Source organism: Mixophyes fleayi, chromosome 1 (assembly GCF_038048845.1).
Source record: "Mixophyes fleayi isolate aMixFle1 chromosome 1, aMixFle1.hap1, whole genome shotgun sequence".
In the NCBI taxonomy this organism is placed as follows: domain Eukaryota; kingdom Metazoa; phylum Chordata; class Amphibia; order Anura; family Limnodynastidae; genus Mixophyes; species Mixophyes fleayi.
Genome location: NC_134402.1, coordinates 263,307,411 through 263,321,532, shown reverse-complemented (window position 1 = coordinate 263,321,532; position 14,122 = coordinate 263,307,411). Strand labels below are relative to the sequence as shown.

Genomic DNA, 14,122 nt, shown 5'->3' with positions numbered 1-14,122 from the left:
TTTAATTATTTTAATTTATGTTGTCTAGGTTGGTGTAGTTTGAAAACTTCTTTACTTTTAATGTGTTTGTGTTGTAGCAGCTCTGGAAGTTAAGCTGTGAATTCTTATTATACCAAGAAGAAATATTATATAGTATAATAAGAGGCACTCACATAACTTTTCCAAATTATAAATTATTTATTCCATAAAAGAAGTCGTTAACATTTCGGGCTTCACACAGCACTTTATCAAGACTAACACCACAGTGTACCAAACACCCTTAAATATGCTATACAGTGGGAGTGAACCCATCAAATAAACACCAGCTGTGCAGATTGGCTAAACAAGGTGTAAAGCACACCAAGAAGGAAGTAAAGATTTATAAATAAAAATGGCAGCACAAACAGCATTAATCAATAAAGATTATCCATAATAAATCAGTAGAGTATTACTTACTAGGTAATAAGAAATACAATGGTATGGTCCTCACCAGTTCCTTTTATCGTTGTTTATAGAATCATTGTATTCTGAGCCACCAGATGTTCAGCAGCAGCTCAATCATTACCAGTCGGCTGCACTAGCCAGAAATAACAGCAACAATAGCCCCACACCTCTTCCTGTGGTCGACTCCCCATCTGAGCAAAAAGATGAAGCTGCCCTCAACTGTGAATTTTGTGATTTTTCCTCTGGGTACATTCAGAGCATTCGCCGACACTACCGGGACAAACATGGAGGAAAAAAGCTATTTAAGTGCAAAGATTGCACTTTCTATACGTGCTTCAAGTAAGTGGAACCAAGTGACTTGGATTATGTCTATATAAAATCACTTCACCAAAATTGTGGAATGGAGGGCGATGTGATCAGTGTATATTTGTCGCAAGACAACATAATTCCCTTATGTCTGTAAATTACCGCACATTATCATATATGCTAGCAGTGCATATAAAAGTGTGTGTGGAGGATTGTGATAGGAGTTCTGGGCTCATGTGACACATTGAAAAGCTGCAGAATAAAAGCTATTAAGCTTCCATGGTTAGATATGAAGAAAAGAAAAGTGTGTCTCGCTGCTCACAATTCAAAATAATCAGTCTTTCTTACAGTATCCATAGAATCTTTATACTTCAACAAGGTAGTAATTTTACAACTTGCACTAGTATTACACATTTTTACAAATTATTTTAAGCTCTGTGTGCTACTGACTTTTCAATAATTTGTTTTATGAGGGAGTTAAAGCACTATTACAACTGATATATATATTTAAATTATAATTCTGCACTGAAGAATTATTGACTGATTGCATTTTTACTTTCCTTTTATTTTGCTTCCACAGATCTGCTTTTACTATGCATGTTGAAGCTGGCCATTCATCAACTCCCAAGGAAGGACCCAAAGATCTTCGATGTCCTCTCTGTCTGTATCATACTAAATATAAGCACAACATGATAGATCATATCGTCCTACATAGAGGTAAATTATTTTGTTAACTTACTCTCCAATGTCCTTTAACTGGAGCCACATATTATTATATAAGTACAAGTTAGAAGACTGCACAATGCCACTTTTTGTACCGAAAGAAGCATGCACAGAACATGCATCTGGTCTCCTCAAAATATTTTATAGTGCATTTTGTCATTTTGCAGTTGTGCTTTTAAAGATATTTAAATTGCATGCATACTTTCTGTTAGAAAATCCTTCCCATAAACGAAAAATGTAGTAAGTATATTAATAGGACTTATTTTTCATTAGGCCAATTATACCTATGTATTAGTTGCCTCCAGCAATTCAGCTTATGAGATACACTGCTACCCCAGCTCTTAAAAATTACTTGTAAATAGTCCTGTAATTACCATAGTTTGTATGTGCCAAGAAATATTATAAAGTGAATTAACTCCTGAAATGGAAATTTTAGTATTTTATGGCATTTAAATATATAATACAAATACAAGTATGGGGTCAAATTTCCTTTGTTGTGGACTATACTTCTTGTATTGCCACTATTTTTGCATTCTTAATGATCTGCATTCACATTAGAGTTGTTGTCTTATTCTTTTGCATATCTCTATGAAAGAAGTGTTAAACAAATGGTGCAGGTAATCTACCCTTACTTGTAAATCCATGCAACCTTTGTGGGGCTGCTGTATCATGTTTCCACACAAAGGGTCTCTGTAAAGCTTTTTTGTAGCTCTGGGGGAAGGGATGCCATTTTATTTGAGGACTTCTATGTTCATTTGGTACGATTCATTTGAGCCTATAGTGTGTCAAAAACAAATATAGAATCTTCCATTATGTTGTTAAATTAAACACCAGTCTACTCATTATTTTAGTATGGCATACATAATACTAAATATGTAAATAACAAAAATTCAATAATCCTATAAACTGTTGGAAAGCAAGATATATGGCAATGTAGAGTACATTGTATATTTGTACATCTCCCTTTTCCTCAGAGTTTCTGTGTATGTAAACATATACATTCTTATTTGTGTTTTCTGTTTTTATTTTTTGTCAGTAACTATTTAGTTTCTCACTTTACTCTGTATTTCAGCTAGAAAAATAAAAAGTACTAATATGTATTTTAAACTATTTAATATAGTTTAACCCGATTGCTTTTAAAATGCATTTTTCCTCCTATTCCTTATAGAATACACATACAACACACATAAGAACCCATTAAACAGTGTCCAAATTCAGAAAATGCATTGTTAATTTTAATTGTTTCAATGGAAAACAAATTGTAAATAAGCTTTTAAATTGCTGATATATTCCATATGTACACTTATTGTTTGTGACCTCTCTGATGGGGAATTGTAATTCTAGCAAGAGTTGGATCAGATTGCAAGATGTGGTGTATTATTATGACTCCCATGTTGGTATTATATTCTCTTGTGAGCAGTGTTGTCAGGGTGGATGTATGTTACCATCTAAACAAGCCAGCTATCCAATAGTATCAACCTTAGGATTACAACCTAGTATTTGTTTGCTGTTATCAAACTAAACTGTATTTATGACTGGTGAATTTACACAAGTATGTTTGTCAAGGGAATGTGTCAGCCTAGTTACTTTAACTTTACAGAGCTCCAATTTCATTGAATTAGAAACCGTTTTATAGAAGTCTATAATAGACGGCTACTACTGAAGATGACCAGATAAACACACACACACACGTGCCCATGGTTTGTGCACATGTAATTTTTCTCTTAAATGATCATACAATTTGAAGTGCATATTTTCATATGTGCATTTATGATAGCAGCAGTCCCAGTCTTATGTGCCATATGTACAGCCACAGCACCACCCAAGAAAGCAGTAGCTAACTTTTCACCTCCTACTTCCCAAATGAGTGATCAAAAGCATTCACTTTAAAATAAACACAGTGGTAACACAAGTATAACGTTCAATTTGCTCTCCATGTACTTTGGGCACCCGGGTCTCCCATTCTCCTGGATCTAGCATTTCAAATACATAAAACTGAAAGAAGGCCCAACAAAACTTGTATTTGCTCATTCCAATAATGGGCTTAGTCTGCAGAAGTTTGTGCATTAATACACCACATTAGAAGCTCTATCATTCACACATAGGCACACCCATCAATTATTATTATCCCCAAAATAACTCCCTTTTGCATGCAGATGACTATAACCATTTCATTTCTGCACAAAAGTGGCAACGTCACTTTCTGCTACATTTGGTAATTTATATCTTATGTCATAGGATAATTTTTAAACCTGGATCAACTTCGAAAAATCAAATAAATATTACAAGGGATAATGCTGACCTTACACAGTTTAATCTTTTCATTCAGCTCAATGCTTAGAGACAGGTTCAGAGTTTGATTTGGCCACACACATTGGTAGCAAAATTGTACGGTTTCCAACAGTCTCTGGCATCAGAAGATGACCCCACACACACATACAGGCCAGTGGCATCAGAAGATGACCCCACACACACATACAGGCCAGTGGCATCAGAAGATGACCCCACACACACATACAGGCCAGTGGCATCAGAAGATGACCCCACACACACACACACAGGCCAGTGGCATCAGAAGATGACCCCACACACACACACACAGGCCAGTGGCATCAGAAGATGACCCCACACACACACACAGGCCAGTGGCATCAGAAGATGACCCCACACACACAGGCCAGTGGCATCAGAAGATGACCCCACACACGCAGGCCAATTCATCATTTTTAACGTTATTACGGTAAACAATAATGCTCATTTTTGCTCACATCTCAAGCAAAAATGGCCGTTATTTATTTAAAATTGTGCAAGGTGTCTGGTGGCCGTTCAGGAGGGACCTCTGGCAGATTTTGTTTTTTTCAATTGAGCCCTCCTTCCCCCCCTTTACAATGTATTATGACGTAACACCTGCTATATATTTATTGGTTTTGCCAGTTTTCATTGTTTTTGACGGACATAATTAGTTAAGTTAGTTAGGTCATCTGTGATTGCACCTTGATAGTGGAGAAGAGGCCATGTAAGTTACATGTCAGGGATACATTTTAAGCTGGAGGGAATGTTGAAGCTTTTGTAGTATATATTATCTGGTGGCTGCACAGTATAAATTCTTCAGGTTTTTCTAGAAAATTCTTACTTAGGTGCCATCGCCTGACACAATTATAATGGAATACCTGTAATGGTGTCTGATTGACAAGTGCACTAATGTCAAGATTTAGCACCTGGGGAACCCTTGTGCAGGTGATGCCTTTAGTTTTTTGTTTTTTTTAGTGCAGGCAACATTTGATTATGCTGCTAGCAAATATGTGTATTGATGGGTTTTTTGTTTTTTTTTGCTTACTTTAGCTGCGACATATTTATGCACAGTTTTTGTGCCTTGGAAATTACTGTGACATTAGAAATAGCTTTTCAGGCATTAAGGAATACATTTCTCAAAAATAGTAGATAATTGCTTTTATTTACCATTTTGCAACTTCCTTTCAACATTTACTAAAACAAGATTAAGGAAAATACTTTTTTTCCTTTTTATAAATTACCAAAGTGCCACTTTCAATATCAATATAATTGAGCAAAACAGGAAAAATACTATGAAGATGAAATCTATTAATTTCAATGAACATTTCCTGTTAATTTTGTCAGTCTTTATGCAACTTTACACTTGTCTGAGGCAAGTCAGAACATTGTGTAGCACAGTGTAGTGATTACACAACCTCTTGGAATAATTGTCTAATATTCTGACCCTCAGAATGTAACAATGTGGACAAATTCTTACATAAATATAGATTTATTGTTGAACTTTTTTTTTAAGTTATATGATGATCCAATTTATTCTATCTTGATTCTAGAAGAGAGAGTTGTTCCTATCGAAGTTTGCCGCTCCAAGTTATCCAAACAACTGCAGGGAGTTGTGTTTCGGTGTGATAAATGCACGTTTACCTGCTCCAGTGATGAAAACTTGCAACAACACATAGAGAAGCACAATGAATTGAAGCCTTACAAATGTCAGCTGTGCTACTATGAAACAAAGCAAAATGAAGAACTGGACAGCCATCTAAGGAATGAGCATAAGGTGCAAATTATATTCTCTGCATATCTGTAAAACAAAAATTTTCAGATCAGTGGAATATCTACAATTTACTTTAGTCAATATGTTGCAACATAACAATGAAGAAATGAATGAGTGTCATAAGAGAAGTATAGTTGTATGAAAATGAGGATATACAGTAGTATTCTAATGGTAGAAAAATGGAAAAGAAGTATTTTGTCAGTGTTATAACTGGCAAACATGGTAATTTGTCTGAGTATATACAAAATTGGATAGTCCACATGTAATTTCAGGATTGGGTTATTACTTCAAAATGAAAATACACACTTTTTTCTTGTTGACAATCCCGAGCCAATTGGACATCCAATCTATAATTTTTAAAAAATCCCCCATACCACTCCAAGCAAGCATCAGTAATCAGATTTTGTTTTTATGTCTGCTTGTTTTATTTATTTAAACGGTGACCCTTTTTATTGAGGGTTTAAAGGATAGCTCCACTTTTTAATGGTGGTTTGGGTATAGGAAGCAATGGAGGATCCCTGACCGTATGCACTGCCATTTGCATCAAGAATCTGCTTCTCCTTGCAATCTTGGGCATGCCATGTAGAGACCTAACATGATTACAGTAACGCTTTGGATGGGTGTTTTGTATCTGAAGAATTAATATTTGTGGATATAATGTCAATAGTGATTAAATGTAGCATTATTCTTCAAATTACTGCAGCCCCTTTACTTTTACTACCCTTCAGTGGTGTTTCAATTATGGATTTGAGCATAGCATTGTGCACTCTATTCTAAAGGAAAAAGTGTGAAGAGCCCCTCCAATAATATAGATGTAAAAATATTCAATACTATTTGTAAATTAGGCTGAATTATAGAAAAGCATATGGTTTTAGTGGAAGAAAAACTCTACTTATTAAGCCACCTAATGATCTAACCTAACATGTGAAAACTTGTTCATGTTGTGTTATCCAGTTTCCCTTGCTCTATTTGATTTTTCAAACATCTGCTTCTGTTGCTGTACTAAAGGTATGCCGGAACTTTGAACTAGTTGGATTAATCAATTTGGATCAGTTGGAACAATTGAAAGATAAAACCGAGCCTTCAAGCAGTGACGAAGAAGAAGTTGGCGTTAAGCCTGAGGGTAAGTAGTTGTTTAATATCTTGCATTAGAAATGTTTTTAGACCCATTTTTATTTTTGCAACAAGAAAAAAAGAAACTCTTCTCCCCCTTAAAGCAGAACTAAATCATTCCCCAAGCCCAGATCATTCTGTTGCAGTAGAATGGTTGATTTAATTGCAATATAACTTTATTTCTAGTACTACATTTCAAAAAAAAAAAAAAAAGTTGGTGTTAATACATATTAAGAGGCAGATTTATTTTAATAAAAAATTAGCGCCAGATGTCTCGAACATCTGCGAAACACCTTATGCAGATTTTTTTTATTTACAGAAGTAACTGAATTTTGCTTGCACTCTACAGAGGTGCAAGCAAAAATCTTCATTACTTTTTACCGTAATCTCCGTAAAAAAAAATATGTGCATTTGAATCTGCCCCTAAGAATTATGTGTAATAAAAATTTGACACTGATAACAAAATGTTTTGCTGGTCAAAATAAATACGTCCAACATTATGATCATTTCCTTTTATGTTTAGATACCGTGGAGTTTTCTGATGTTAAAGATGTTCCTCAAGAAACACGCTTTCCATGTGAATTCTGTGGAAGAACCTTTGCACTAAACACTGAATGGGAGCGACATGTTTCAAGACATGGCATGTAGGTTAAGAATCAATGCTTATGTTTGAAATGGTACATAGTGGAGGCATCCATTTTGTGAGATGGACCAGTGTTCATTCTTACCATTTTCTAGAAGCCACTGACCTAACTGAGGCATTGTTTGATTATGATTTTTGAGGATCTGGCTCTTAGTGGATTGACAGGCTATATGCTTGCGACGATTCATTCATCCCATAAAATGGATGACTTCACTGTATGTCAGCGATGGATGCACTTTAATGTGACTGATTATCCCAATACTGAAAGTTGTTAGAATGCTGAGTGGCTCTGAATGTGAATGTGATTTCATGCCTGCATTTATTTTGTCTACCTTGTATGCTTCTTTCCCCCACTGTTCTGTGATCAAACAGCAACAATAATAATTGTCAGAGGTCTACTGACTAAAGAAAAAGACTAATTTAAAAAATGCGCAAGACACTACTGCAGGAAGTGCCAGACAAAAAACAAGCCCAAAGTTCAGTAACTTATTTTATGGTGTGTGTTATAATAATTGTACATTGGAAATATGCCTTTACTCAGGCAGTACTATCTATATTGAATATTTACAAACTGCACTACAGGTCCAAGATATTTGCATTCTGGGACAATAGTTAAGCAAATAGTTATTATTTTAGTGGGTAAATTATTTATTAAACAAACAACAAGTCGGACCCTAAATGACCTAGAATATATAATATAAAAACAGTGCCTGGTGAAGCTGCAGCTCTCTCAAAAAAGGTTCTGGAGCCCGTAATAGGACATAAATCATAAAAAAAATACAACAAAAGAGAGCGCTAAGCTTAAAACTCAGATATTGCCATTTAATAAAAGTTCAAATAACATATAAAACTACATTTCAACATAGTTGGAGACGTATTTTCCATATGTGACATGCATTTAACATTATATCATATACAACCCAGATGGTAAAATAAAAAAGGGTTAATCAGAGTATAATGAATCATCAGCAGCACAGAATAGATTCCTATTGTTACCACTGCTGTCAGACTTTTAATGAAGAGCACTCCTGTGTTATGGCATCCATATATCACAGCTATGTGTGAGTCCAATCTGCTGCTAGTGTGGAAGCCGAGCGTATATCCGGTTCAAAGCACTCTTAAATTGTTGCTCCTATTTAACACATCTGCATGTGAATCCAACATCATAGTTCGGGAGAAGATTGAAACTGAAACAAGTGAATAGATCCAAGGAATAAGACCGCAATCTATGCTCGTGTCAGGTTTGCTCACGAAGGATTGAGTGAGATCCTGCTGTTCCATCTGGTATTGGCTAGAATTCCCTAGAGGTGCGGAGTCTAATAAGATGGAAGGGATTCACCAGGGATTCCCGCAAGGGAATTTGGGCTTCAGCGGCTTCCAGCTTGCAGGTCGCGGCCCTCCAGGGAAGTTCCCAGTGAGACAGGTGGAGAACTGATCTAGGCAGCATAAAGAAATATACAGTTCAATGAAGGTTGAGTATACTGCAGGTGATGGTCACGGCTGTATACAGGAGAGTACGTACCATCAGTGAAATTCAGTAATACAGACAGAATACATAATGAGCATTGGTCCCAGCAAGTATCACTAAGGAGTGGAACATAGATACAAAGTTCAATGAAGTTACTGAAGATGAACAGATCAGCGGAATCCAGATATGCAGCAGCGATTAGCCACAGCTTACCACAGGGATGTGGAATGAGTCAGCAGTAGTCAGCGGTGCAAACAGGGTAGATAGTGGCCGGTGATCATAGTGATTTCCACGGGTAAGTGGAATAGGTGCGCAGAGATCAGCGGAGTCCAGAGTAACAACAACGATGAGCCACAACTTACCACGGGATTGTGGAACGAGTGAGCAGTAGATAGCGGCAAGGTAATAACGGCAGAGGTATCTGAACCAGGCCAGGTGTAGACTTGAAGAACCAGCAATGAATAGGTGAAAGGAGGGGCCTTATAAAGGAGGGTTGACCAATGGCAGAACTGACTAAAACACAGGTGAAGTAATCACAGGTGCAAACCGTGGCAGATCACAGAGAGCGACAAAGAACCACAGTCTCTCTCCGACAAGCCTACAGCAGGGGATTATCTCGAAACAACTAGGTTGTGATAGATGACTACCTCGGGGTTAAAAATGCACTGACATCCACCAATGTAGAAAACACATCTTGACGCGTTTCTCGGCTAGTATACAGCCGTTTCATCTGAGGCATAGATAATAGTTCATTAGTAAGCACTGTTTTAAAGAACCATGCCAAAGTGACATAATCCAGTTCCTTCAATCAATATGCAGCCGATCACATGATTTACAGCTGTCAATCTGACAAGGTCTTCATTTGTCAAGGTGAGTCTAAACGAGCCACCTGATCTACTCATTGTAAGGGGGGTATTCAATTGTTCCTCCGGCCGCCGGAAAAACGAGCGCGTTAAAACTATTACCGTCTATACGGTAATATTGCGCGCAAAAAACGTTAATACGGTAGTTTATTCGCTGAAATTCAGCGAGTAATTACCGTATAAACGGTAATAGTTTTAGAGCGCTCGTTTTTCTGGCGGCCGGAGGAACCATTGAATACCCCCTTAAGTGTCATGGTTACCGAATAGCAACCAAACACTTCAATATTCAAACTTCGAATGATAAATCAGAGAAAAAAAATGGAATGGGGACATAACTAAATACCATCCACACCAATTATTACAGTGAACCAAAATAACAGTGGTCAATGATACGTAATAAACAATTTTATAAAAAAAAAAATAATCTTAAAATATATACACACTCAAATGTCAATAGTACGCATCAAAATGACATCATATTGGTCCATATATTGGAACGCCCCATTGTCCAAAATAGATAAAATTGATAACTAATAAATATTTTAATACCATATGAGAAGGCTCACAATCCCTAGTAAGAATTTTACCATCTGGGTTGTTTGATATAATATTAAATGCATGTGACATGGAAAATAAGTGTCCACCTATGTTGAAATGTAGCTTTATATGTTGTTTTAATTTTTATTAAATGGCAATATCTGAGTTTCAAACTTAGTGCTTTCTTTTGTTGTATTTTTATGATTTATGAATTATTTATTGATTTGAAATCTCACTGTATCACGTTGAGTAATGTACAAATAAACCTGAAATACAGTTTACATTACATAACAAGCTACAGGGTTCAAGAACTTCTCAGAGCGGAATATATTTGAACTAAAACTGAGTGTCGGGGAATACTATTTTCCTGTATATTTCCTGTTTTTAACCTTATTGAAGGGCACAGAAGCCAACATCTCCCTGGTATAATTACTTTGTAACAATGAACTAGATTTACACAGTGTAAAAATGAGACATTTTGAGTTATCTCAAAATATGGGAACTTTTTCATATTTTTATTTTTGTTCAGTTTTACAAGATACCTTTCCCTTGTTGGATTAAATTGCATTTTTACAAATGACTTGTCAAATCTAGGTCAGTGTACATTTTAATAGGGCATTTCTTTATAAACAAACTAATTAGACAACAAAGTATGCGAAATTCAAAACCATAAACATTGTAGGCCTGAGTCATTAAGGAGAGCAAAGCCAAAAAAAGGAGTAAGTTTGCTCCTGGACAAACCATGCTACAATGCAAGGGGTGCAAATTAGTTTATTGTTATGCACATAAGTTAAATATTTACACTGAATGTTAAAGTTGATCTAGGACATGCCATCCCCCAAATATAAATCTGTCCCCACATTTTAAATTTACCTCCCCCTCCAATGTAACATGGTTTTACCCATTTTTATGCTTTGTTCTCCTTAATGACTGAGGCCATGTGAGAGAGAACCTAGACATTGGTCCATTCATATTCATGAAAGGATACGTTATTTTAGATGCTTAACATACGGTACTTGTTTTGTCTTGTTTTTTAAAACTCCCATCACAATGTACATTTTAATGATAATTGCTTTATTTTTGTAATATCACATGTTAAGGACCATATGAAGCATCATGGCCACTGGCTACTCTACTTTAGATGTCCACAGGACCAATGTCCAGTTTTTTGTTACACATGTAACAATCAGTAACACACACAGGTCAATAGCAGTGATTTATGATCATGTTCTGATTGCATTTACCAACATCCCTTATAACAAACTGCTCAGATTATTGCCTGGCATTTGTGCCATATGCTGTGCAATATTGTCCTATTACCTTCTGCTATCTTCAGTTCTCTGTGTGTGTGTGTATGTATGTATGTATGTATGTGTATGTATATATATATATATATATATATATATATATATATATATATATATATATATATATATATATATATTCTCTGTCTGTTATTAGTAACCCTTCTGTACAGTTGTAGTGATCCTTTTTAAAAATGCTAATTTTCTTTATGTAATGCATGCACACTTGGGTATATAAGGCAATGGATTATAGTCACATAAAGTCACAATGGACAGTAGATTGCTAGTAACATTTGAAATGCTGATGAGTTGTTTTTCATTACACAGGACTATTGGTGAAAACATAGAAAACAGAAAGCCAAAAGAAAACCTTGAGGACACCTGGGGCAGCATGAAACATGAAGAGGAACATGAGGAGGAAATAAAAGTAGATAATTCCCAACAAACAAGAACCTCTTGTTTTAAAAACGTACTGGTGACCAAAAAAGAATAATTACTTCAGGAGATGCTATAAGGAACTTGCTGGAACACTGCTACAACTGGGGAAAGTAAAGAAAAACCTTCTTTTTAGGACCTATAACATCTGGGGGTTTTTTTCCCCCCCCCGGATCTCTGGTACTTGTGTGTGTATAACGTTCAGCAAACTGATTCACACCATGACATCACTACCTGTCATCTTGCTTTGTTCCTACTTTCTTAAAATAACTTTATTTTGGCTTAATAGGATAACTGATCATAAATTCAGTTTTCTCCTAAGACTGACTTGTACTTTGGAAAAGCACCACTTTTGGGACAACTTTTTAAAGCAAGCTTTCTATATTGTTCTCACTGCTGTAAGAGACAAAAAAACAAAGTGTGAAGTCTTGCTCTTTAACTATTGTGGTCATCAAATTCCTAGCACCTCTAGAAAAGAAATGTTCCAGGAGAATTCTCAGCATTTTCCCAAGCTGCTTTTCCAGGCGGATGAATGTTGACGAAGTTTGTCGAAATGGTGAACAAAAATAACAAAAATGCGTGATATTGAAAATCCTTTCATGAACTGTCTTAAATACTGTGATTTTTTTTTTTTATGTTTTAAAAAATAAAAAGTGACTGAACATGGTCATAATAGGTATCTGAATGATCACATTTTTTTTAAACCTGTAGCACATTTAATGTGCTCTCAACAACGCTGAATGTCAGCAGGCTGCCATATCAATTCTATTTAGTTTAGTACTGCAGTTAGATCTTTTAACAGATTGGAATGCTTGAACTTCAAGACGAATATGTATGTTCCAAATGAATTTTCTACATATACACAATGTATGCAGAATGAACCATTTTGTTTCCAGCATGCTTATTTGATGCCTATATGAAAAAATTGAGACACTTTGCAGTGCTTAATTTTGATTGGTCTAATACATTTCATGTCCTTTAACCACCTGTTCTTTTTAGTTGTTTTTTTTTCTATTGTAGCAGAAATTATACCAAAAATGACTACCATACAATGACTCTTCTCAGCATGTTTTATTGGTACACAGATGTATTCTGTATGTGTGTGTATATATATATATATATATATATATATATATGTGCATATCTTATATACACACACACACATTATATATATATATATATATATATATATATGTGTGTGTGTGTATATAAGATATGCACATATATATATATATATATATATATATATATATATATATATATATATATATATATATATATATATATACACACACATAAGTTGAACAACATTAGAAACGTGTGTATTTTGGATGGTTAGCGGTTAGCCATGGTTTCTGCATAATTTATGGTTATTCTATTTTATGGAAACGTAGAGGGTTTTCTTTTGTTTTGTTTCTGTTCAATGTAACATGCATTGCACTTTTTTGTTAGAATTTTTCAAAGGTTTTCTGGGGAATTTTGTATTATTGCTATACTTATAACGAAAGTGATGTTCATTTAGCTTTTAGCATGGGACTCAATTTTGACTTGCTGTAATATATTCCCTACCTCATGCCTTTTACTTGTGATCAGAAATCATTTCCTGTTTACCTTGCTGGAAACTGTGTAAAACAAAACATATATCATTTCAGCCAAGCTTTCAAAATGACTAAATTATATTTGTGTAAGAGAGCCACAACTAGTTTGTACTAATTGATAAAAAAAATTACAATGAACTACAGTGTGACTTAAGCGCCAATTTGCTAACAAGTTTCTTACTGTGGAGAGTAGGTTGAATTTTCCTTGAACACCGAAACTTGCAACACAATGATTGGCCTTTCGTCAAGCTCCTTGTACTAATGGAGTGGCTACCAAAAAAACTAAGTGTTTTTGATGTGTGGTGATTTATCACTTCTTAATTTTTTAAAGAACATGTAAATATTGTAATCCATTGGACTATGCTTTGCTAACCTGTTAATTAAACTGGGACCATTATCCTTTTAAATAACTTTTTTTTTTTGTTTGTCATTTTTTTCATGTACTGTGCAAGTATTACCCAGAGAATGAATTTCTTCACCCTTATCATTAAGATGGCCACTGTGCCTAAATTATAACTTGGTACTTTCACAGAAATGTATGTAATAGGCTATATAATCTCTTACCATGTATCATCCATTCTAAACTTGAAATATCTATAGCATGCTATAGAGGGTTACGTTCTGTAACATATTTACTTTTGTAAAC

General features: G+C 35.2%; 1 protein-coding gene across 3 annotated transcripts in view; it reads left to right on the top strand.

Annotated features, from left to right (window-relative positions):
• The window catches only part of ZNF462 (zinc finger protein 462), an 85,417-nt gene extending 72,860 nt beyond the window's left edge, over positions 1 to 12,557 (top strand). For all 3 annotated transcript variants that reach the window (XM_075210325.1, XM_075210333.1, XM_075210341.1), the window contains exons 8-13: positions 495 to 762; positions 1,310 to 1,446; positions 5,295 to 5,518; positions 6,524 to 6,638; positions 7,152 to 7,272; positions 11,771 to 12,557. In XM_075210325.1, the coding sequence (XP_075066426.1) occupies positions 495 to 762; positions 1,310 to 1,446; positions 5,295 to 5,518; positions 6,524 to 6,638; positions 7,152 to 7,272; positions 11,771 to 11,936 (1,031 nt within the window). In that variant the 3' untranslated portion in view covers positions 11,937 to 12,557. The remainder of the gene's footprint in view (positions 1 to 494; positions 763 to 1,309; positions 1,447 to 5,294; positions 5,519 to 6,523; positions 6,639 to 7,151; positions 7,273 to 11,770) is intronic.
• The last annotated feature ends 1,565 nt before the right edge of the window (positions 12,558 to 14,122 follow it).